This window comes from Hypanus sabinus, chromosome 13 (assembly GCF_030144855.1).
Source record: "Hypanus sabinus isolate sHypSab1 chromosome 13, sHypSab1.hap1, whole genome shotgun sequence".
Lineage (NCBI taxonomy): Eukaryota > Metazoa > Chordata > Chondrichthyes > Myliobatiformes > Dasyatidae > Hypanus > Hypanus sabinus.
The window spans coordinates 88,086,923-88,113,902 of record NC_082718.1 but is presented as its reverse complement, the minus strand read 5'-3'; the positions used below and the strand labels follow the sequence as shown (position 1 = coordinate 88,113,902).

Sequence of the window (26,980 nt, the reverse complement as noted above, 5' to 3'; positions counted from 1 at the left end):
AGTCTGGAAATACTGAGCAAGTCAGGTGGAAATCTGTAGAGAGAGAAAGCGAGCTAACATTTCAGATCAATGTCCTGATATCAGAGTCTGCTGGAAAGCAAATGAGGCACCTTTAAGTGTTTTTTTTTCCTTTCCTGAGGAAGGAGCTATTTATTCACCTCTTTGAAATGATTTTCCATTTGATGCCTTATTAACTTCATGTATTTCCTGATGAAATAAGACAAACTTTTATTGTTGCTCTGAAATGCAAACAAATGATTCAGGTTCTTCATACCCGTTGTTTTGAGAATTGACAGCATCCTTCTGCACACAGGTAATCAAAATGTTAAATAGATTTTCTATTTAGTTTATATGACTATGAGGGGAGGAAAATCCTGAACATTTAGTAGAAGTGAGCCTCTGGTTTTGTGTAGAATAGGGATTCCAAGCCTTTTTTATGCCATGGACCAATACCATTAAGCAAGGGTGTCCGTGCACCCTAGGTTGGGAGATGCTAGTGTAGAAGGCGTCCTTTTATTGGTTATCTTTATATTTGGAAGTCTGATTCTTCTGTCCACCTTGTATTGCTCACAGACTATGATATTACTACTTTATTATTGAAGGATTGTTCTTCGAACATTCAAAGAGTGTATATGTTACTTACCGTCTTCAAAGCATTCAACATCTGTCAACAGATTTCAAGTTCAAAGTTCGAAATGAACTTTATTATCAAAGTACATGTACAATCCTGAGATTCATTTTCCTGTGGTCATACTCAAGAAATCTATAGAATAGGAACTATAACAGGATCAATGAAAGATCAACCAGAGTGCAGAAGACAACAAGCTAAATGCAAATATAAATGAATAGCAATAAGTAACGGGAACGTGAGATGAAGGAAAGCAGTCATTGGTTGTGGGAACATTTCACTGATGGGGCAAGTGAAGTTGAGTGTGGTTATTCCCTTTTAGTTCAAGAGGCAGATGGTTGAGGGGCAGTAACGGTTCTTGAACCTGTTGGTGGGAGCCCTGAGGCTCTTGTACTTTCTACCTGATAGCAGCGGCAAGAAGAGAGCATCATGTCCTGGATGGTGAGGATTCCTGATGATAGATGCTACTTTCCTGTGACAGTGTTTGATGCCGATGTGCTAAATGGTTGGGAGGGCATTACCCATGATGTATTGGGCCAAATCCACTACTGTTTGTAGGATTTTCCATTAAAAGGTGTTTCCATTCCAGGCTGGGATGCAGCCAGTCAATACGCTCTCCACTACACATCTGTAGAAGTGTGTCAACATTTTAGATATCAGGCTGAATCTCCCCAGACTCCTAAGGAAGTAGAGATTTAATGAATCTATTGTTGTTTTACATCATGCTACATCCATTCTCAATGTGTTTTACAATTTACACTATGAACATGATCACATTATTTTTAATATGAACATGATCACATATTTTTGATTGAGCTGTATTTGCAGCTGCAAACATATTCCTATCAATGGTGTTGATACTGTGCACTACACATGTTATGATTTGATGTTATTTAGTCATAATTGAAAACATTTGAAGACACAGAAATTTGGGACCAAAATGTAAAAGTGCAGAGTACCTTGACAACTTATTATCAATGTACGGCATGGCACGGACTAGGAGGGCCAAGATGGCCTGTTTCCGTGCTGTGATTGTTATATGGTTATATGGTACATAGATGTCCAAAAGTCTTTTAAACATCATTGTATCTGTATCTACTATCTCCTCTGACAACATGTTCTATATATCCACCAGCCTCTATTGAAAATCTTGTCTTTCAGGTCCCCTTTTAATTTTACCTTCTCAGACTAAAATTATGCCCTTTAGCTTTAGACTTCCCTGCCCACTTTACGTGTGCCTCTCTTGACCTTTTTAACCTTAGCATTCTGTGCACCAGGGAAAACAGCCTGTCCAATAGCTTCTTACAACTCAGGCCCCAAACTCTGACAACATCTTTGTGAATCTTTCCTGTACCTTCTCGAGCTTTATCAGGCCCTTTCCATAGTATTGTGTTCAGAACTGCACACAATACTCTCAATGTATTGTCCAAATCTGACTCTTAAACTCAGAGCACCCAACTCTTCTACGCTATGTTGAGAGTTCTTTCATTGTGCTTTTGCTAAATTTGTTCAGTTAAATTATTTAGAAATTTGACCAAGAAGGTCATAATCTTCTCTAAGGGGACCACAACTTTGTCATAGGGTTTGGAGGCTTGCGTGGAGGTTTGGAGAGCTATATTGGCTGAAATCAGGGCCTTGTGCTCTGGCTCTTGGTAAGGTCACCCATGCCAAACAGATCAAAGGGTAGAGGCCAGACTAAGAGTTGCCCACTGGTCCTCCAGGTTCAGGGGTTCAGCCCAGGGCTAACAACCCTGAATGGTCAAAAAAAAAAATGGTTAGGGAAATGGCGAAATTCTATATCTGTGTGTGATGGTATTCCTGAGTCTCCACTTGGGATTTGCATGACTGACAGTACTGGAAGCTACTGGCACAATGAAGGAATCACTGAACACCGATGAGAAAAGAGGCCAACTCCATCATCAAGGCAGCACTTCACTGGACCCCTGATGGCTGGAGGAAACGCAGGAGACTAAAGACAACTTGGCACAGTAGCATAGAGGCAGAAATGAGGACCCGGAACCACACCTGGGGTACAATAGAGAAGATGGCCGAGGACAGAATAAGATGGAGGACCTTCATTGCTGTCATAAACACCAGGAACGTAATGGGAGGTGGGGGGGGGGGCGAACTAACTAACTTGTCATAATACCCATTCTCTCACAAGACCTCGGCCTGATATTGTTTGTTCTAATCTGGTCTTAAACCAGAGAAAATTATGTCCAGTATCCCCTCCCCATTGGCATTTTAAATCCACATGGTAGATGTTTAAATGGCGCAGATGTTATAAACCATACTTGCCGAGCGTTTAAATTTTAATTGGTGATGCAGGTAGCTTTGGAGGCTCTCTCCATCTGACCCAACATTTCAGTCAGGGATTATGGCTGGAACAGTAGGGCACTGATTATTTTCAGATCAGATGTCCTTGCTCTGTGCTTCATCTTAGTTCTTTATTCATCTGCTCAGTGAAATTATGAACATGCAAGAACAGGCCTAATTATGTCATCCCTAATCCAAACAAAGCTAGCTCAAGGTCCTACATGTTTCCCCCAAAAGTAGGAAGTAAGTCTAGTGCCTGATTATGCATGCATGTTTCATGCAGTTGTATTTTATTGATGTTCCGTGTGTGTGTGTGTGTGTGTGTGTGTGTGTGTGTGTGTGTGTGTGTTGTGTGTGCGGGAACTAGGCCTTGGGCCTCGGTGTCGCCTGAGAGGGGCATTGAAGCCAGTATGCTCCGCCAAGGGCAGTGTTGCATAGCATCCAGGCTGGAGTCAGCAGAGGACGAGCTCTATTGTGGTCGACTGGAGATTTCAATGGAACGAATGCTATGGGCTGTATGCATCTCTATTCTGTGTGGTTGTATTTTACTGATATTCTGTCTGTGCTTGTTATTTTGTATATGCGAGGACTAGGCCTCAAGCTGCGGTGTTGCCTGAGTGAGGCATCGGAACCGGTGCACTCCATCATGGGGTGGCGTGGGCTTGGCATCCAGGCTGGAATCTGTGTTGCTCCCAACCGTCCCCCCGTTCGCTTGGCAGAAGACAAGCTCTATTGTGGTCGACAGTGGATTGATGGCCGGAGTTTGGACTGTTTTATTGTGTAATTGTGATACCATTTGTACTTGCTATCTTGTGTGTGCTTCATGCTGTGTGTGACTGTTGGTAATGTGTTTTGCATCTGGACTCCAGAGTAACGCTGTCTCATTTGGCTGTATTATGGTTGAACGACAATTAAACTTGAATTGGGTTACGATGATCAAGGCTGTTTTGCATGGGTGGAGGTATAAGTTTAGTTTAATTATTCTTGAATGGGTTCATTGCATAAAGAATATCGGTAAAGACCTCGAAGCTGTTCATTTTTCAGTGGTGATAGGAGCTCCTTTAAGATTCAGCTGAACAGACAGACACTGTTTTCACCTGGTGATTTTCTCCAAGACTGAAACTTGCTTCTTCAGTAGTGCCTGCAACTCCCACACCTTTGTGTGCTGGTTCTAATCTGAAACCAGCTTCCTGTTTCTATGATTACAATCAGGCTGAAACAACAGGTGAGGATGAGTTGTTTTAGATTGTAGTTCACAGCTTGCAATGTTTTGATTACCACTCTGTTCGTATTTAGAACTGCTACAGTATGGCGGGACTTAAATCCATTCTGGGGCGAAGAATATACTCTCCACCTCCCTATGGGCTTCCACAACCTCTCGTTTTACGTTATGGATGAAGATACCATCGGGTAAGTGGGTTTTCTGTTTATGGGTAAGTTTTTGGGAGTTTACAAGAAAGTTTCAACTGATTCCTAATTTCTAACAGCCTGGAAATAATGATTACAGATTACGCTGATGGCTAGTAGTGATTTTAGAGAAAAAAATGCTCTTTGTTTCTCAGTGCTGTTTTAGGAGTTATAGTTTTACAGGCAAAGGCAAGGAAATGAGAACAGGCAGTTCACACATAATCTTAACTATTCTAATTTAATTGTTCCAGGTAAGAATGTTAAAAAATGGTTGTGTGCAGAGTCCCCATTAAATTCCAAGGTACTCACCTAATCTGTCCCCATTGTGCCCCTGGTGTTCAGGGCAGCGTTGAAGGTCCTCCATCTCTGTCACGCAGATATACAAGAATTCTTCATCAGAATCAGAACCAGCCTATCTTGTGAAATCTGTTGTCTTTGTGGCAGCAGTACAATGTAATACGTAATAATAGAAAAAAAGAATTACAATAAATTACATTAAATAGTTAAATTAACTAAGTAGTGCAAAAATAGAAATTGAAAAATGTAGTGAGGTGGTGTTCTTGGGTTCAAAGCCCATTCAGAAGTCAGGTGGCAGAGGGGAAGAAGCTCTTCCTGAATCGTTGAGTGCGTGCCTTCAGGCTTCTGTACCTCCTACCTGATGGTAGCAATGAGAACAAAGCACTGCCTGGGCGATGGGGGTCCTTAATGATGGATGCCACCTTTTTGAGGCATCGCTCCTTGAAGATGTCCTGGATACTACAGAACATTGCTGTTTCCATAACAAGTTTTTTTTTTGACCAGTCAAGTCTGTTAGTCCTAAACTGGAAAACCATCATAAGCCAGCTTCAAATATCACTGTTCTGTTCTAATAAATGTTGGTGCTAAATATTGGCACCGATGTTCGCTAATACTTGTGCCTATTGCATTGTTTCTCCATTTATATAATCATTCCTTGAAAATGTCCTTTAGTGCAGCCCAACCCTTGACTAGTTCCACCAGGAAATTTGAGTAATTGAGTGCAGAAAATGAGCTTCGATTTCAGGTGAATTTGCTATTGTAATTTCCTTACGTGTAAACAGAACAGAGAAACCAGAGAACGGTAGGTGTCCTGAGAACCTTGCTCCAAATACCTTCAAAATGTTGCCTGTAGATCCTCCCAACAGCACCCTAAAGAAGAGAATAGAAGGCAGAATCATAAATAAAATTATGGCATATGCCATTCAACTCATTGAAATTGTGGTGGTGGAAAAATCTTACCTTTCACCACTAGATCCATAGCTCTCCACATTATAACTCATTAAGTATTTATCCAAGGGCACTTCCCAAAAGAAAAATTGTATTTCCATGTTAGCAAAAGCAATGCCTGCTGAAAGTCAGGAACTTAAATTTAAGCTTTTTTGACAGCTTAAAAAAATCCGTTATCATTATGTGCATGTTATCCATGTTAACATTATCCATGTTATCGTATGACATGGGTGACCATTGCTCTTGTCAGACTTGGGGCAGCACAGTAGTGTAGTGGTTAGCACAGCACTTTATAGTACCAGCGACCTGGGTTCAATTCCCGCTGTCTCCGGGTACTCTGATATCCTCCCACACTCCAAAGACGTACCCGGTTGGCAGGTTAACTGGTCATTGTAAATTGTCCCGTGATTAGGCTAGGGTTAAGTCAGGGGTTGCTAGGCAACATGGCCCAAAGGGCTGCAAGGACCTACTCCATGCTGTACGTCAATAAATAATTAAGTCTTTTCCACAGAAGTGGTTTGCCATTACCTTCTTCTGATCAGTGTCTTTGCAAGGCAGGTGACCCCAGTCGTTATCAATATTCTTCAGAGATTGTCTGCCCGGCGTCAGTGGTCGCATAACCAGTTCTTGTGATATGCATCAGCTGCTCACATGACCGTTCACCACCGGCTGCCATGGCTTCACATGACCCTGATCAGGGGCTAAGCAAATGCTACACCTTGCCCAGGGGTAACCTGTAGGATAGTGGAGGGAAGGAGCGCCTTACACCTCCTTTGGTAGAGACGCATCTCCACCCTGCCACCCAATAAAAATATTAGTACTTTGTTAATATTTAAATATCAATATGATGATTAGTCACTCATTAAAATATTGCATAATTGTTTGTGCTTGATTTAAAAAACTTCCAACTTCATTATTTGGTTGGTGTATGTATTGTGATTATGGGTAGAAGGGGTATTTACAACATAGTGTTACGCCTGTGCCCAACTCTGAGGGGCCGAAGGGTACAAAGTAGCCCCCTCCTTTTTGAGAATCGCTAGATCGCTATTAATTCAGGTCAGGAGACACAGGAAATGAGAGAGAGACGTTTGGAATGTCCTGGCCCTCAGCGATACAAAGCCACGGAAAACGGCCATTGTCTCTTGGAGACGGAATTGTGTATTGAGTACTGTACTTCATGGAAGCCCTCAGGGAATGATCAGAGGGGGTTGGTTGAGGGATTGCATCTTCCCGACCTGATTGACATCTGAGACCCCGTGAGTCAGGATAAAAGAGGGTCTGAGGAACAGCCCCTTTAGACGCACCAGGAGAAACGCTAGAAATCCTGTAACAGCGTAATAGCGACAGCTGGTGGGAAGCCACGTGCGTCCTTTTCCATTTGCCTCGGAATTGGTGGGCCTTGCCACGGGGATTATTTGTTCCTTGCAAATCATCCGATTCATGATTTTCCAGTTTGCAAAGCCACATCAGCTGTACAGGTGCCAAGAAATGCAAGTTGAAAATAAAAATTGCATTGACGTACTTACATTATTTCACATTAATTCTGCGAGTGTGTAGTTTTTCCTGTTTGTCAAGCTCGTTGTGAATTTTATAAGGCCGAACTTCTGTAACCTAAATGGTCTGAATGCGGTTGTTTCCTATATGCCCGTTTTCTAGTTGTCTTGCCTGGGTAGAAACAGGAAGTGAGACTAAATGATATCCCATCATGTATGGTTGAAGTAGCCCAGTTTGTTCTGGATAAATCGATTCAAAATTAGTTTACCATTTCCAAGCATGTTGAGAGGATCAACATGCAAAACGCTGGAGGAACTCAGCAGGTCTGGTAGCATCTGTGAAAAAGAGAAAACAGTCGACGTTTCAGCCCGAGACCCTTCCCCAGGGCTGAAGGGGAGAAGTCGGGGTTAGAAGGTGGGGAAGGGGAGGAAGAAGTACAAGGTGATGGGTGAAACTGGGAGGGGGGGTGAAGTAAAGAGCTGGGAAGTGGATTGGTGGAAGAGATACAGGGCTGGAGAAGGGGGAATCTGATAAGAGGGGGTAGAAGACCATGGAAGAAAGGGAGGAGGAGGAGAACCAGAGGGGGGTGATGGGCAAGTAAAGAGAAAATGGTGTGAGAGGGAAACAGGAATGGGGAATGGTGAAGAGGGGGCAGTTATTGAAAGTTTGAGAAATCAAAGTTCATGCCATCAGGTTGGAGGCTATTCAGCCTGGGTGTGGCCTCATCACCACAGTAGAGGAAGCTGTGGACTGACATGTCGGAATGGAAAGTAGATTTGAAGTGGGTGGCGGCCACTTCAATTCTACTGCCCATTCCCATTCTGGAAATCGTCTTTGGATTTCCAGTGGAATGTCTCCTATTAGAAATAAATCAGCCCCTTTCCCATCAAAAGATATTGATGATCACTCTAATGGACCCACTGACCTGGTTAGCTGAAGGAATCCTTCTGCACTAATATAGAACAGCTGAATTTCCCATTTGTCAATGTTGATAAACTTTGGAATGCCTTGGATGGTCTCTTATAAGTATTGTTAAAATTATGAAAGTAATAACATCACCCAAGCACATAAAGACACGTTAAAAATAAATTTCAGCAAAGACCGTTAAAAATAAGTAACTTGTGTTATTTTTATGTTTCATTCTTGCTGCTCTTAAGTTCCTGTTCTTGTGAGCCCAGTGCCAAGTTGATCCTGCCAGTGGATGCGGGAGCCAACTGTTCAGTGTGTGTGCTAGAGACAGAGTGATCTAACAGATCAGCCAGGTGGAACCTGTTTCAAACTTACAAATGTGGACATGAATGCACTGATGTTCGGAACACGGATAGCAATAGGGTTAAATGCCAATGCTTGGCTCCAGAACTGCCATATTCTACCAGCCATCTTTAGCCCAATGATGAACTACATTCCTGAAGAAAGGTCTCGGCCCCAAAACTGTTTACTCTTTTCCATAGATGCTGCCTGACCTGCTGAGTTCCTCCGGCATTTTGTGTGTGTTGCGTTGAACTGCAATATTAGTTCATGGAAATACTTGAGAGAGTTCAGGATCAGCTGTGTTACACTATTGAGCATTCAGAAAATGATGACGAGGCATGGGAAACAAGGCAGAAATTTTAAAATCTTTGGGCACCAAAGAGTCACCAGATGACTGGAGGTGAGCAAATAAGGCAAGAGCAGCTGGGATGAGCCAGTTGCCTTCCACCCTTGGAGTGTAATATTAGTGGCAGGGAAATTTGTGAGTGATTGAATTAATTTGTATTTGCAGAGGCAGAAATATATCAGGGCTATTCAGTGAGGCTTTGTTAAGGGGCATCCTGTATGAATGATTCAAATGAAATTTTAGACGAGGTGACAGTGTGTTGAAAGAGATGGCGTAGTTAATGTAGTCTACATGGACGTTGTTGAGGTCATTACTAAAGCTCCTGTAAATTGTCTGTTTTTATGTTGTATAACTATGTCAGAACATTAATTCTTGAGTATTAAGTAATTTGGGTTAAATAAATTACGCATGATTTATTTAAGGGCTCTTCACAGACTGGTGCAATAGGTAAGAGCCCGTGAGATCCAGGGCAACTTGACAAATTGGATTATAAATTAGCTTGGTAATAGGAGGCAGAAGGTGATGGTCGAGGACTGCTTTTGCAATCAGATACCTGTGAACCCTGGTCCTGGCATCCTGCCTGTTTGCTTTGTGTCTACATAAACAATCCAGATGTGAATCTAGGAGATATGATTAGTCTGCGAACAGACCTTAAATAAACCGTGCACACTTTATTTAAGATCTGTGTGTCTCACGTGTCCATGTCTATAAACTCCAAATTTAAGCTGAGCACACGTTCTTCACAATGAAAATGAAATGGGCAACAGATCGTAACCATTAAGAATGATAAAAACCATTTTGACTGTTGGGTGTGTCTGCATAATAGTTAATTTTTAATCTTAGACTTACTGTGATTATGCTCAAGGAAAACAAGGAAAAAGGTAGTGGCAACAAAGTTGTACTTAGAAAGCTAAGCTATGATAAAGATTGTAGGGATGTTTTTGGAGACAGAGAGGGGAGTTATGGACTAGATTAGGGTTTAGGGACAGGGATGCAGAGGATTTAGAGGACAGGCCAGAGGCTAAGCCTCAGCATTGAAAGACCTGCAATAGGATATCAGACATCCCACCCTGTAAAAACTCATTTCAGGAGGTAGCACCACCACCCCCGCCCCTCCTCCCCCCCCCAACCCCATATGAATGCAAGGCATCAGCTTAGTGAAAACAGGGTCAGAAATTTCTTCCATGTTGTGAAATTTAATTGTGTCATATAAGACAAAAGGTGCAATGGCAATGAATTCCCCGGACTCGCCACTCTGGCTAAAGAAATTCCTCTCATCTCCATTCTAAAAATATGGCCCCCTATTCTGAGGCCGTGTCCTCCGGCCCTCTCCCACAATAGGAACTCTCCACATCCACCCTATCAAGGCCTTTCAACATTTGATAGGTTTGACTGAGGTCACCTGTCATTCTTCTGAAATCTAGTGAGTTCAGGCCCAGTGCCATCAATTACTCTTCATACAATAAGCCGTTCAAACTTAGAATCATTTTCGTGAACCTCCTTTCAAGTCAAATCAAGTCAAGTCACTTTTATTGTCATTTCGACTATAACTGCTACGTACAGTACATAGTAAAAATGAGACAACGTTTTTTTAGGACCATGGTGTTACATGACACAGGACAAAAAACTATACCAAGCTACGTAAAAAAACAACACAGTGACTGCACATCCTTTCTTAGTTAAGTGGCCCAAAGCATGCTTGGTAAACCTGTGTAGACGGCAGACAGACTCATACCAGAGGTCATGATTGAACCTTAGAGTTGTGAAGCAGGGACTTAAACAACTGTTCTGCTGTGCTGCCCATTGCTGTGGGTACTGGAATACCGTCTAGGAATGCAAGACAATCTCGTGCAGGAAGAGCAGTAGTTTACTCTGCACTGAACCGCGGCTGTGGCCTGCAACTTACTGGTTTCTGTGGACTCTCTTTCGTGAACTTCAGTTCTGAACGCTATTTGCTTACTTCTATTGTTTACATGATTTGTTTTTGTTTCCTCGCTGCTCATTAGGTGTTCGATAGTGTTCACTTATTTTAACAGACACCACCGGGTTTCTTTGTTCTGTGGCTGACTGTGAGGAGATGAATCTCAAGGTTGTATGAAGTATATCTACTTTGATAATACTTTGAACTTCAAAAAATGCAACACTGGTCAATGTTGGGAACTCAGGCAGGAGCCTGAGACTGACGTTAAGTCATGTGAGTGTGCACAGCGTGTAAAGTGATCTGGTGGAATGCTTTACAAAGAGAACTGTTCACTGCAATAACAGAGCATCTGTTGTCACAAACGAAAAGGACAAAGATACATAGCCTCTATATACAAAAACAACAAATCTATAAGCAGTCACAGCAGACTGGTATCCTCAGGGAAAGAGCACCAGAAGAGAGGTTTGCATAACACTGAGGGAGTAAATAATGTAATAAGTGCATTTTAAATGTCATATATGCCAGTAGTGGTGTTAAAAACGAAAACAATGTTTTCAAAATTGGAATAAAAGTTAATAATGGAAACATTGACATGAATGTTGGCACAAGTGCAGATGTTACAAGTGAATGCATAACTAGAAGATTAACAAGTTGTGTTGGCCAGAATTGAAAGTTGTGAAGCAGCTCTGGTAATAAACATTAGGACAAGCAGAATGGGTGGTCCCCTGTAATGGGTAAAAGGCAAGGTCATCGATTATTGTGGCCAATTATGTCTCAAAGTTGACTCTTCTAGGAGGACACTGGTTGAATGTGTGAGAACAGGTCAGACAAATGAACTTTGGGTGAATGCATTATTGGTTATGTTTAAATAAGCAGCTGGAACAATGTGTAGAATGTTCAAGGATTTATACATGTGCATCAAGGGCCACAAAAATTGTTTGCTATGGATGCTATGGAAAGTCCACCAATCACGGCTGTATAAAATGGATTGCAAAGGAATATTATTGAAGCTTTCCACGTATTACATTTCAGTATTGTGACTATGTAGACAGTGGTGATCTGTCCATCTTCCTGGCATGGACGAGGATACTGAAGATAAGCAGATGTGTTGGGTTGCAGAACGCAAATTTCATAGGTACCATGTCAGGTGTGGAAATAGCTTTAACTTTAAAGTTGGCCCATGTTGATTAGCGGCTGAACATGGGGCAAATAACTTTTATTGTTTTGTGATGGATATTCACTGTTGAGGGTTGAGGAACCTTTTTTTTTTGCCAAGCTCAGCTTTCTGAACATCGCAGCTGACACTTTGAGAAATCAAAGAGTCATTTTTGAGCAAGTTAAGCTTCCAACCATTGTTCAGCTTCTTTCATAAACAGGAGCCAGGCTTCAGTTTCTAATGTAAGTTGCCTGCCAGCAATAATCAGTCTGATGTTAAAAGGACAGCTTTGCAAATGAGCAGCACTGTCTGTAGACTGCTGACCTACAGTACAGGGCTAACTACCCAAGAAATGCAACGTGAAAACAACTTGTTATGTTAATCAGCTTGTTGCAAACCGGACAACACTGGCAAAGTTATTTAGTTCAAGAAAGTTTGCAGAGCAGATTGATACTATTGCTTTGCACATCAAATAGCTGATCTATCAATAGTTGGAAGGTTTGTGTATTCAGGTAGTTAACATTCACAGCATTAATTATGGGTGTCTAGGAACACTGTCCCTAGAGGCTTTGAAACAATCTGTGTGGAAGGGTATCTGAAAAAATATCACCTGTATGTGAATTCACCAAGTGACAAAAAAACCCCATAATAAATGAAGGGAGCAATCCGGCTTGTTAGGAATGGTCAAAGAACATCAAGAAGAATGACAGAAAGACAGAATGAACTAAAATCAATTCCTCTACCTTCAATTTCAACAATGACAATTCATTCATCTACAACTCATCGGTATGTCTTTTAAGTTTATAGGAATTGTACCAGTGTTTTTGGAAATCCTTTGTGTTTTAGAAATTATTTGTAATGTGGAAATCTTTTATAAGATAGAAATCCTCTGTGAGTTTTAAATGTGCTCTAAGAATTTTAGCTACATTTAAAGTTGTATCACTAAAAATAAATGAACTGTCCTTAAACTACTTAGTTAGCTGGTAGTATCCTCTCCATGGAAGGGAGGGGGAAGCCACCAGTCAAGTAGCAGCTACATTCGATGTGGAGGATAAACAAGGAAGTAATCTATCCTTTGAAGAGTACCTGGCGACAGTATTACCCTCTCTTTAGTGAGGGTACCAACAGGTAGCTAAATCAGATAGAGCTTAATATCTTCATTTAATATCTTTGCGGTTAGCAAATCCAATATTGTCACAGATCGTCCTCAAAATGGCAAGAAGTAAAGCATGTCATTGCGTACCACAGGATGCACAGAGAGGAGTTAAGATCTGTCTATGCCACACACTGACCTCTCAAATGGAATATGTTAAGTAACAGCCCACAGTTCAGATTGCTCCAATTTGAATTATTCACATAAACCAATGGAATGAGATACCATTCTATTTTATTTGGTTTTTTTTTAAATTTTAGTGATACAGTGCAGAGTAGGCCCTTCTGGTCCTTTGACCCCAGACTTCCCTGTCAAACATGATTAACCCTAACCTAATCACAGGACAATATATGGCAACCAATTAACCTACCTGGAATGCCCTTGGACTGTGGAGGAAACTGGAAGACCCAGAGAAAACCCACGCATTCCACGGGGAGGACCTACAGAGACTGCTTGTAGAACAACACTGGAATTGAATTTCAGGCTCCCTATAGTGTTGAGGTAACCACTACATTACCGTGCTCCCTCCTTACCACACAGCTTCAGATGGAGAAAGATTACTGCACATGGTAAAGGAGACATTCAGTAAACGGGTTATGGGAGGTCAGTTGAACATTACAATGAAACACAGGGCTGCAGCGTTTCTCCTAGCTACATCATACAACTCCCGCTGAAACGTTAGTGATTAGAAGACGTGGAACACGCACATCTCATTTTGGGAGGGGGTGGAGAGAAGAGGCAATTAAAGTGGAAAAAATGCGACCCAGCTCAAGGTTCAGAGATCATGCTTGCATGGCAAAGTTAATTTACTGAGACACCCTAACATGTTGGAGGTGAGGAGCTGGGATCCTGAAGAAATGGTAGTGGTGTATGGATCTTGAAATTAGCTTGTAAAAATGGTTAGAAGTTCCATAAAGTTCAACTTCGCCATTTAATTATTGTTGATGTTTTTTGGAAAAGGCAGCAGGGTGAAAGTATTCTGAAGCGAGTCTAATTATTGTTCAAGAGTCAACACGTGATGTTGATACAACAATGAGAATCATGGTGATTCACACCTCATGGTCTCCCTCAAGTCTAACTTTTTGACCAGCTTGCAATACAGGACACTCTCAAAAGCCTTACTAAAGACCATTACATTGCATCTATCCCACTGTTTTATCTTCCCTTCTTTGAGTATTTGATCAGTTTGTCCAATAGTACCTTAACTTGACTGTCCATGATTAATCTGACCCTTTCAAATTGAAGGTTGATGTTATCCCTTGCGGAATTGATTCAAATTGTTCGACCACTATGAAAATTAAACCAACTGGTCTGTAGTTGGACGCTGTCCTATATAAATATCAGTGCAATGTGTGTAGTCCGCTCAATTGTGAAGAAAGCACGGCAGCACCTCTACTTCCACGGGAGTCTGTGGAGATTCGAAATCATATCTGAAGCTGTGACAACTTCTGTAGATGTGCAGTGAAGAGTATATCGACTGACTGCATCACAGCCTGGTATGGAAACACCAATGCCCTTAAATGGAAAATCCTACAAAATGTGGTGGATTTAGCCCAGTACATCATGGGTAAAACCCTTTCAACCATTAAGCACATCTACATAAAGCACCATCCACCTTCAGAGATCCCCATCACCCAGACCATGCTGTTTCTCGCTGCTGCCATCAGGTAGAAAGTACAATAGCCTCCGGACTCGCACCATCAGATTCCAGAGCAGTTACTACCCCTAAACTGTCAGGCTCTTGAACAAAAGGGGATAACTACTCTCACTTGCCCATCCATTGAGATGTGCCACATCCAGTGATCTCACTTTAAAGACTCTTTATCTTGTTATTTCATATTCTCATTATTTATTGCTATTTATTTATATTTGCATTTGCACAGTTTGTTGTCATCTGCACTCTGGCTGGCCCTTCATTGATCCTGTTATAGTTACTATTCCATCGATTTGCTGAGTAGGTGCTCAGGAAAATGAATCTCGGGGTTATATGTTGTGACATAGATAATAAATAAATTCGCTTTGAACTTTGAACTCCAGTGCCACTGCTATAGCCCCACTGGATTGAAAAATTGAAGTCAAATGAAGACTGAAATTATGGATCTGGTATAATAAACTCAAACAGAATCAGTATCATAGACAATGTAGTTTTGTAGCAAAACATAAAAATACTATAAGTTTCAATAAGAAATATATAAAAAATAAATAATTCAATAATGAATTAATAATGCAAAGATGTAAATTGTGTGCCACTTGTAAAATACAGATCCTATTTGTAAGCCTGCCTCTTAGTTTGAAAGTGTTCCTCTGTGTCAATAATAAATAACCCATTAACCACTCATTCATTTTCTGACTAGTTATAACATGATCATGTAAGAAATAATACTGAGTCAGAAAGTGCCCATGACAGATTAGTGTGGAGTTGATTCCTCTGTTATATCCAGTGTGCTCGCATCTACTGGTATCACCTAGAGCCAGCTGAAATCCAGTTGTAATGCTGTAACCTGTAGAGAGTAATATACATGATGTAGGGTCAAATAAAGACTATTGGGATGCAGATTAGTTGAATATTGTGTGATGGATCATTAAGGAGAAACTGAGAAATATCTAATCATTTCCATGGCAATACAATATAGTTATAGGTAAAATGTCATTTAATTAAAGTTCAAAATTTCAAAGTATTTTATTATCAAAGTACGAGGGGTGATTGATAAGTTCGTGGCCTAAGGTAGAAGGAGTCAATTTTAGAAAAACTAGCTCATTTATTTTTCCTACATTTACACACTTAGTCCAGGAGCATTTACATACTCCTGGAGCATACGGATCCCTTCTTTGTAGAAGTCGGTGTCTTGGACCTCCAGAAGTCATCCGCAGCAAGAGTGATTGATAAGTTTGTTGCCTAAAGTAGGAGATGAGTTATATAGCTCTTGTTACATGCATATGCAAGTCAACTCTTTGAGTGATTATGCAGAAAGTTTGAAGTTAATAACCTATCTCCTTCTACCTGAGGCCACAAACTTATCAATCACCTCTGCTGTAGACCATTTCTGCAAAGGAGAGATCCGTATACTCAACGACTGCTGGACTAAGTGTGTACATGTAGGAGGGGACTATGTTGAAAAATAAATGTGCTAGGTTTTCTAAAATTGACTCCTTCTACCTTAGGCCATGAACTTATCAATCACCCTTCATACAGATGCAATAATGAACCCTGAGGTTGGTCTTCCACACAGACAGCCACAAAACAAAGAAAGCCATGGAACTCTCTAAATCAAGCTCTCTGAATAATAAATATTTAAAATTATTTATTATGATTATTTATCAACCTTTGCATTCAATCCTTTGCGAGGTGTTTTGTAGGGAGGTAAAACTTGAGTTGTGCATGTAAACATGTTAAAGTGATTACTAAATTTCCAGTTGCCAATTAATTTACTTTTCAGCTCTCACTCTGAGCTCAGCCTAACAGTTTCAAAGAAGCTCAGTGTAAGTGAAGTGTGCAATATTGGTTTCTCATCCCTTAAGGATTATGCTCTGTGCACATTGTAATAATTTTTAATTCCGATTCCTGTTCTGATATGTTGGTCCATGACCTGCTCTTGTGCCAAGATGAGGCAGAAGCTTCCAACCTGATGGCATGAACATCAATTTCTCTTCCTAGTCTAAAAAAATCCCTCCTTTTTCTCTCTTCTTCTATTCTCCACTCTGGTCTCCTACCTCTTCTCACCTGCCTATCACCTCTCCCTGGGTCTCCCCTCCTTTCCATTCTCCCATGGTCTACTCCCTTATCCTATCAGATTCTTTCTTCTCTAGTCCTTCACCTATCACCTTCTACCTATCCTTCTTACCCCCCCCCCTCAACTTTTCATTCTGACATCTTTTGCCCTCCTTTCCAGTCCCGATGAAGTGTCTCGGCCTGAAATGTCAACTGTTTATTCTCGACTGTTTATTCATTTCTATAGATGCTGCCTGACCTGTTGAGTTCCTCCAACATTTTGTGAGCAAATGGTTCAGAATGCTCCATTTAATATCAGGGAACGTATACATTAACCAACCTGAAATTCTTGCTCTTTGCAACCACCCACAAGAAACGGAAGAGTACCCCAAAGAATGAGTAACAGTGAAAACGTTATAACCCCAAAGGCCCCTTTTCCTGCCCCCACCCCAAGCAGCAGCAAGTATCAGCACTTCCCCCCCCCCACTCACTTCAGCAAAAAGCACTCACACCCACCACCCACCCAGCGAGCAATGGGAAAGCCCCCAAAGATCTGCAGTACAACAAAAACTATTGTTCGCTCAACAAGTAGACATGTCGCAGTCTGTCTCTCTCTCCTCTCCTCCCCCTGTCTCTTTCCTCTCTCTCTGTCTCTCTCTCACACACACACACACACACACACACACACACACACACAGACACACACACACACAGACACACAGACACACACACACACAGACACACAGACACACAGACACACAGACACACAGACACACAGACACACAGACACACAGACACGCACGCACACACACGGGCAGTGAGATGTCACACAGCAACAGGGGAGACCAATGAAACAAAAGCTGCCCTTTGGTGCCATTGTAGCTCCACCCTTCGTGATAATGTTTAGGGAGAAAGACTTCTGTTTTACTGTTGCCTACCTGTCATTTTGACTGTAGGCACTTTGTTTAATAAAGCATCCTTTAATTTACCAGCTGAATGATTTTAGAAAGTGAACTAGATATTTATCAGAGGTGCTGGTTAATGGAACAGTTGCATTTGGACCCTGTGTCCTGAAAAGTGAGGATTTGTGCTGAGGGGCTGTGAAATGTGCACGAAACAGACATATAGGCCTCAGCTTCTGGATTTCTAGGCAAGTTGTCTGCCTGAATTAGGCACACAAAAAAAGGGACGAGCTTGCACTGTCAGAGCAGGCCAATTTTTCATTCTCTGCAGGTGCTGTCTGATTTGCTGGGCATTTCCAGCATGTTTCAGATTTATAGCAGTTATAATAACCCTATCTCTTAGTCCAGGGGTTCCCACCTGGATCCTTACCATTAACAGAGGGGCCCCTGGGTCCGAAGGGTTGGGAACCCCTGTCTTAGTTCCAGCTTTAAAAAAAAATCTTCAACTTTTCTTCGTAAAGTGTCACCTGGCCAATCTTTATCAATTTGTCAACCTTCTAGTAATTGCCCCCCCCTTCACCATTTCCCCCATTCCTGTCTCCTAATCTCACCTACTCTCCTCACCTGCTCATCACCTCCCTCTGGTGCGCCTCCCCCTTTCCTTTCTTCCATGGTCTTCTGGCCTTTCCATCAGATTACCCCATCTCTTTCACCAGTCAATGTCACTCCCCACCCCTCTCCCAGTTTCATTAACACCTGCCACTTTGTACTACTTCCTCTCCTCCCCCCACCTTCTTACTCTGACGACTCCTCTTCCTTCCAGTCCTGATGAAGGGTCTCAGCCCAAATGGTTGACTGTGTACTCTTTTCCATAGATGCTGCCTGGTCTGATGAGCTCCCCTAGCATTTTGTTTCTGTATCTTTATCTGCATCTAGATATATGGTCCGTCCAACTTTGCACCCTTAAAACATAGATCTTAATTTTCCAATTCTGATGAAAGATCATTGACCTGAGAGCTTAAGCCTGTTTCCATTTCCACAACTACTGCCTGCCTCTCAGTAGCATTAGCAACTTTAGTTTCATTGAACAAAGAACAGTACACCACAGTTCTTCGACACATGCTGACCCTTAACCTACTTGAAGATCAATCTAACTCCTTTCTTCCACAAAACCCTCCATTTTCTCTTTCATCCACTTGCCTACTGAAGAAAAGATCTGGATGTAGGGGCTGGAGACTGGTTCGGCTCGCTGTTTGCTTGGCTCTGCACTGAACTGAAGCTGTGGCCTGCTACTCGACCAGCTGCAGTGAGGCCTGGCTTCATGTCTGAGGCCTCACTTTTGTAAACTTCAGTTCCGAATACTATTTGCTTACTTTTATTGTTTGCACTATTTGTGCGTTTAAAAAAAAAATTGTGGCTGCCTGTAAGGAGATGAATCTCAAGTTTAGAAATGTAGAATATCTACAGCGCAATACAGGCCCTTTGGCCCACAATGTTGTGCTGACCAGTAACCTACTCCAGAAGCTGCCTAGGATTTCCCTACCGCATAGCCCTCTATTTTTCTAAGCTCCATGCACCCATCTAAGAGTCTCTTAAATAACTCTATTGTATAAAGTATACATACTTCAATAATAAATGTACTTTGAACTTTGAATCACTTAAATGTCCCTATCTCTATTTCAAATTTCCTGTATCTGCAATATTTTGCCTTTTTAAATGATTGCAAATGCAGAATGATATGTATCCCATCTTAGCACGGGTTGCAAGCTGTGACCTAAAGCCAATAAAGCCATGAAGCTGCAGAGCTGGCAGCTTTTTCATTATTAAATATCAAACAAGCAGCTCTTTTGCAAGTTTACAATCTGGTCCCTTCAGTAATTATTTCGCCCATATTGCTGTTTATACAAGTCACTAAGGGTACCAAACAAAACGTAGATTTGGCAACAATTGTGGGAAGGAAACCATTATTTTTTTTCAGGTCACTGATCTCACATCAGGACATTTTTGCCTGCTTGTTTCCTGCTTGCTATGCCACTGGTGTTTAGGGCAGCAGTGAAGGTCCTCCATCTCTGTCAGTCCTTGGCTATCTTCTCTATTGTGCCCCAGGTGTGGTGCAGCATCCTCCATTGCCTACAGATGTAAAAGGGGTCTTCATTGCTGTTTCCATAGCAATTCTTGTTTTACCAGCCGGGGTTGTTAGCCCTGAGCTGAACCCCCGAACCTGGAGGATTGGTGGACCGCTGAGCCTGGCCTCCAACCTTTGGCCTGTTTGGCATGGGTGACCCTACCAAGAGCCTAAGCACAAGGCCCTGACTCCAGCCAATGCAGCTCTCTGGGTCACTGACTCATGTAACCCTCCAACCCATAACAAGGTTGTGGTCCTCAAGGAGGACATTTTTGCACAGTGCATGTAAAATGTGTCTGGTGATGTTCTGCAACTTCCACTTTATTGTTGCAGTTATCATCAGAAAATTTGAGATCCCAAAGAAGATGATTGGGGAATAGTTCAAATAGGTGATGTATACTGGCTGCACTTGACTAGATGTCTTTACATAGAGGATGATTTGAGCTAAAGCATATTGCCCAGGTCTTAGAAACACTCTGCTTAAATTCACCTCCATTTTGAGGCCCAAACATCCAGAGCAGCACTTTTTGTTCTTGCTTCTGAAATCTGGTTCCATTGAAATCAAGAGTGAGTGTCACCAAGCGTAAAGAATATACATATCTCCAAGTGTAGGATTACAGAGCCACATTGACAACTGCCTGGTTAAACCAATGGTAAAGGCTTAATAACCACTGAACAATTCAACCAGTTTGAGTTCTGGTATTTTTTCCCCAAAGATGCTGGAATCAACCCATCCAAATTATTCTAGGAAGAGACTGATTTTCGTTTGTTCCCCGGTCTCATTTTCTCACCCCTTATCTTCTCCTACCCTACCCACATGGTCTGTCCATCAGCTCCCTCGGTAGCCTCTTCCTTCCCTTTACCATATTCCATTATCCTCTCCTATCAGATTCCTTCTTCTTCAGCCCTTTATCACTTCTACCTGTGCCCCCCCCCCCCCAACTTCTCACATCGCCCTCCCCTTCCCCACCCACCCATCTTCTCCTCACCTGGACTCTCCTGCCACCTGCCAGCTTGAACTCCTCCCCCACCCCACCTTCTTACCCTGGCATCAGCCCCTTCCTTTCCAGCCCTGAAGAAGGGTGTCAGCCCGAAACGTCAACTGGCCATTTCCCTCTATGGATACTGCCTGGCCTGCAGAATTCCTCCAGCGTTTTGTGTGTGTTCCTCAAGATTTCCAGTATCTTGTGTGCAAATGATGAAGCATGACCCCCCCCCCATGATGCATTATAATGTAAACTGCCCAGAAACAACTAGTGTGGCATGGCAATTGGCTATGCAGACACCAGTGAAGTAATCAGGGCAAGAAGAATCCTAAAAAGTAAGATGAAAATGTGACCTTAGATTGTCTGGAGGATACCTTACCAGCAAAATATAGAGCTTTACCTAGCAACTCAGGCAGCTGATCTTGTGTGTGGTATACGAACAGAAAATTGGGCAATTTTTGCCACATGTTACATGGGTAATTATTATGAGGTATTTGTGGAAATACAGTGCTTCAGTTAGATTGGACAATGGGATTACTTCTAGAATATTGGCTTGCTATTTATTGGAGGATATGAATATAGTGAAATAAATTCAAAGACAATTTACTGGACTATTGTGTACAGTGGTCAGGTTGTCTTATGAGGAAAGGCTAGGATTGTGTTTGATGATGTTTGGAAAAGGGAGAAGGACGGCATAGTAGCAGAATCGATTAACACAATGCTTTACAATACCAGCAACGCGGGTTCAATTCCCGCCGCGGCCTGTAAGAAGTTTGTACGTTCTCCCCGTGACTGCATGAGTTTCCTCCGGGAGCCCTGGTTTCCTCCCACAGCCCAAAGAGGTGCTAGATGGTAGATTAATTGGTCATTGTAACTTGTCCTGTGACTAGGCTAGGATGAAATCCGGGTTGCTGGGGTGTGTGGCTGAAAGGGCAAGAAAGCCCTATTCTGCGCTGTATCTCAATCAGTAAGCTCCTGAGGGCAAGAACTAGAGAACACACGAGGAAATCTGAGGATGCTGGAAATTCAAGCAACACACACAAAATGCTGCCTGGCCTGCTGTGTTCCACCAGCATTTTGTGTGTGTTGCAAGAACTAGAGGAGTTTTCCCCTTATGTGAGGTTAGAACTAAGAGTAAAAAGAGTCAGAGGTACGTTTTTAAATTTTGGAGGGTCACAAGTCTTTGGAATTCTTCCTCAAAGGGCAGGGGAAACGGAGTCCTACATCTTTCAGGCTGAGTCAGATCATCTCTTTGTAAAGAAGGGAATGAAAGGTTACAAGATTTAGGTGGGAATGTTACAACCTGATCACTTACAATCTGGCTGAATGGCTGCGGGGACTGAGTAACCTAATTGTGTGTTTGTAATGGGTAGGAATTGCCCCTCCCTCATTACTCAAGTCCCAGGAGATAGTTTATCTCTATGACCTCTTTTTTTCCCTTTTTCAGCAAGGTTGCTTTGAACTGACATCAAAGCCCACCTACAGTAAATCGAGCTACCAGTTTAAAATTAGGACAGAAGTTACTGACAATCCGGTACATTGTTTGTAACTTCATAGAGATTCAAATAACCTGCAGTTCTTCAACTTAAGCTTTGAGCACAATAGCCAAAGTTTCCTGCATACCAAGCAATATCAGAGACAAGTATTGCTTTCCCATGTTATACTGATACACCAGATGGTTGTCAAGTTTTGACAAGACAATAGGTGTACATACATGTACGTTAGGGTGTATTCAGGAGTTATGGTATATACCAAATGCTAATTTTAACAGGAGCTAGTTTTCGGACCTGACCGTGGATTGTAGACTGAATATAAAATACTGCCCTGAACAACAGTATTTCTGAAGCTGTAGATGATGCCTACTGCTCGTTTTTGTTGAATAAACACTTTTATACCCACTAACTTCAGTGTCTTTCCAGTGAATTTGCTCACGTCACACAGTATAAACTGTTGTATCAGTTACTCCTGGGGTTACAAAGCTTAAATTTGCACATCACTCGGAGCAATTGATGCACTTTGCACATGATTGTAGGTGATAATTCATGCCTGCATTATGTAGAAGGAGTGTCATTTAACATCAGAGAGTGAGTGCGCAGTGCACTCAGCAAATGTTTTGAAATTAATCATATTCATTTGGGGATATCCATTCCGGAAGTGATTAATGCTCCATAAAAAAAAAATTAAAGTTCTGGACTGAGGATAATAAACATCTCTTTTGGAATTAAATTCACAAAATGAACTGTGGACAATTTGTTGAGGTAATGGGGCCAAACATGACCTCACTACTTTTTTTCCCAGTTTTTGCACAACTTGTTTAATTTAACTATTATATATCTTACTGTAATTCACATTTTTCCTATTATTATGTATTGCTTTGTAATGTTGCTGCAAAGCCTCCAAGAGGACCACAACCTCATCATAGGCTTTGGAGGCTTGTGTGCCTCAATGACCCGGAGAGCTATGTTGGCTGGAGCCAGGGCTTTATTCTTTGTCTCTTGATAGGGTCACCCATGCCAAATAGGTCAAAGGGTAGAGGTCAGGCTAAGAGTGGTCTGCTGTTCTCCAGGTTCAGGGGTTCAGCTCAGGGCTAACAACCATGATTGGTTTAAAAACAGTTGTTACTGAAACAGCGGTGAAGAATCCTTCCAGACAGACAGAGATGGAGGACCTTCATTGCTTCCCTAAATGCCAGCAACGCAACAGACAGTAAGTAAGTTGCTGCAAAGACAACAAATTTCATGACATATGCCGGTAATATTAAACCTGATTCTGATTCTGAAATGTTTTGAATTATTTCACCCCTACAGAGAGAGAGAGAAATGTAATTTTCATCTAATGTTTATATCTAATAGTCATATTCCTATCTATTATTAATATTTATGTCTAATAGGAATGCCTATTTACATCAAACATGTAGAATTTAAATCAATCAGTGGTTGGAGTACAGGACCGATGTTCTACCTGTATTGTTATAGAGGGAATCCAGCCCCATACTGAAATGGGATACACCTTCACAGAATTGGACTTGCTCTGAAATGTTTTTCCATTTCAAATTTGCAGGCATGACGATGTCATTGGGAAGGTTTCTCTCGATAAGGAGTACCTTGCTGCTCATTTACGAGGTGAGTAACCGGGGAGTTGGAATTGGAGTAGGTGGGTTCAAAAGCAGCTCTTTTACTGTCGAGTAAGCGTGATAAGCAAACTAAGCTGTAAGAAAATGGGTGGGAATACAAGAGATTCTGCAGATGCTGGAAATCCAGAGTAAAACACACACAAGGTGCAACATCCTGATGAAGGGTCTTGGCCTGAAACGACGACTGTCTATTCCTCTCCTTAGATCAGGGGTTCTTAACCTGGGATGGATTCCAGGGGATCCGTGAACTTGGATGGGAAAGTAGTGATGAAGTCCCACAAAACTGAGGATTCCGGACAGTGAGTGGTGGGAGGGGCCCGTCATATACCATAGTCACACTTTCGAGATGGCTCTGGAAGTCCAGCCCCAATAGCACAGGTGCGCACAGTTTAGGCATGACCAGTAGTGCAAAGTTCCGATATTCTGTGCCTTGCACCACCAATGTTGCTACACAACCTGCCCGGGAGTTCTTATTCAAGCTAATCAACAGCCATCACACTGATATCTTTAAAAAATAAAATGTAATTTTAACTTGCCTATAGTTTAAACGTATACACTTATTTAATGCATTAATAAAGAAGCACATATATTGCTATATGTATTACAATTTTGGACTGCCTAAGTGGTTCATGGAATAAAAATGGTTAAGAACCACAGACTTAGACGCTGCTTGACCTGCTGATTTCCTACAGCACTTTGTGTGTGTTGCTAAGAAATTCATCCTTGTTTAGTGGGTCTAAATCCTTCAGTATGTGACTTCAGCATATTGACCTCTGTCTCTGAAGAACATTCTCCAGAAGTTCAAAGCAGTGTGACACTGACTGGGAATAAATTTCCAGACAAGAGAATCCGAGAGCAAAGATTAAATACCAGCTATCTAGCATATAATAGAAATTCATATCACAGATTTTGTAATCCTCTAGATTTGTTTAGAAAAATCAATACAAACAATTTGTACTTATTTTTAATTTAGACTAATTAAAGCCTGTGGGTTTCTTTTCTCCTCCTTATATGAATCTCATAATTTGTCTATGATTATATTGCCAATTCCCATTAGCAAGTGGGAGAAATGTTTTTTAAAGCTTAATTACAAAAAGATTGTCACTCCAGCAGTGCAGACGGAATGCGTGGGAGCCCCAGCTTGCACTTCTGGCAATTAATTTAACAGCTAAAGACGAACAAACACAAAGGAGAGAATTTACTGCTCTTAGATCTTTCCTTTTGATTTTTTTTTGTTGTTTGTGGCTCTTATTGTTCCTCCTCTTTTGGAGGAACGCGTGATTAAGGTGATATTTCAAAGCAGGCTTTATTTGAGATTATGTATCTTTCCCTTCCTCTTGGGGTTTGCCTGAAGGCTTGAGAGAGACAGGTATAAATGCAATGGAATCAAACTGAGTTTGTGCTTAACGCTAGAAGTGTTTACTTATTCATTTAGATACAGTGCGGAATAGGCCCTTCTGGCCTTTTCAGCCACGCCGCCCAGCAATTCCCCCATTTAATCCTAGACTAATCACCCGTCAATTTACGATGACCAATTAACCTGCCAACTGGTAGGTCATTGGACAGTGGAAGGAAACTGGAGCACCCAGGAGAGACCCACACGATCACAGGGAGAACGAACAAATTTACAGGTTGTGGCAGGAATTGAACCTGGGTCACTGGTACTGTAAAGTGTTGTGCTAACCTCTGTGCTACCTTCGACATGGGGATTCTTTCCAGATTTCACACTCATTTAATCGGGCCATCTGACCATATGAAGTTGACTGTATTTGTGAAATGTGAGAAGTTCTAAATGATAGAAGGACATTGATAACTTCCAATGTAGTTTTAGAATCAAACCTTATTAAAGAATAATATATGATTTGAGAGTAGAGTGTCCATTTCTTCTATTCATAATCTAAACTGATGGTTTCCCGAATCATGATTTACTTGGGAAGAATATTTTCTCGTGCTATATTTAACAAGTGCAATAATTTTATCTGTCAGTATTGGAAGTAAGATTTACTGTCCTGCTACATTGATTTTGCACCAAAAGTAAGAACCATTTTTAAGAGGACCTCAGAGGAAATGCTTCACTTGTCTGACTGATTGATGGTGACAAGGTTATACCAGCAAACCCAGGTGCATATCCAGAAGAATGAGAGATTTACAGAGATTAATAAAAATACTGCTAAGGCGAACGTAGTGGGAGAAGCCAGTGCAATGGAAACATTTCCAGAGACGGAGAGGGAGCGAGAGATTACAGGAAGATAGCAGGGTAATATTGAGTTGAATTGTGTGAGTGGTTTGTTTAGTTTTGAAGTCCCGGGGTAAGGCAATGGGAAATCAATGTGAGAAGGTACCAATGTTCTGCAGTGATCGAAGTTCAAAGTAAGCTTATTATCAAAGAACATACCCATCACCATATACAACCCAGAGTTTCTTTTATTGCGGGCATACTCTATAAATCCGTAAGTGAATCGGTGAAAGACTGCACCAACCTGGGCATTCAACCAGTGTGTGAAAGACAAAATTGGAGATACAGCAACTACTTTGTTAAGGTCCATGTGTTTTTTTTTCTAGAGCTGGTAGTTTCTCTTTATCAAGGTTACGGGAAATTGTGTTCAATATGTTTAATATTCTGGATTTAGTTTCAGAAGTGGAGTCTGTGCTTGCTTGTGCTGCTGGAGTACGGGTGTTGCATTCATGTCAGGGAAGAATTTCTACCCCGAGCATTTGACAGTAGCAGTCTCAAGGGAGCCTGGAGAGCACCTAGAGACAAAGTGCTGCCTCTTGGATCTTGGTGCTGTTGTTGCAAACAGCTTCATCCCCATCAAAAAAAAAGTTCAGATGCAGTTATTTGGATTCTTCCTTGTTATGGATTACAGTGTGCAATTCCCACAGTAACAAGTGATGCTGAGATCTCAGCCCCGTATCAGAACTAAGGATGGCGGTGAGCTCGAGCCGAGACTGTGGAGATGTGCTGATCCTCAGTTGTGCGTAAGGGGTTAATGGAGGGATGGATTAGGTGTGGTTTCGCTTTGTTTTAGTGATTTTTCCTCCTTGGACACACCTAGAGAAGGCAGTGAGCAATGCTGTCGTTGAGGACCTCAGTATACGCTCTGGTGTCAAAGTTGAAAGTACATTTATTATCATGCGTGTGTACGCATTATACAACCTTGAGATCCGTTTCCTAACAGGCAGTCACAAAACAAGGAAACCCAAAAGA

The 26,980-nt window shown here is 41.7% G+C and overlaps 1 protein-coding gene across 1 annotated transcript in view; it reads left to right on the top strand.

Moving 5' to 3' along the window:
* LOC132404080 (rasGAP-activating-like protein 1) overlaps nt 1-26,980 on the top strand; it is a 272,887-nt gene that overhangs the window by 17,079 nt on the left and 228,828 nt on the right. The window contains exons 3-4 of the mRNA XM_059988090.1: nt 4,241-4,354; nt 23,700-23,761. Of these exons, the coding sequence (XP_059844073.1) occupies nt 4,241-4,354; nt 23,700-23,761 (176 nt within the window). The remainder of the gene's footprint in view (nt 1-4,240; nt 4,355-23,699; nt 23,762-26,980) is intronic.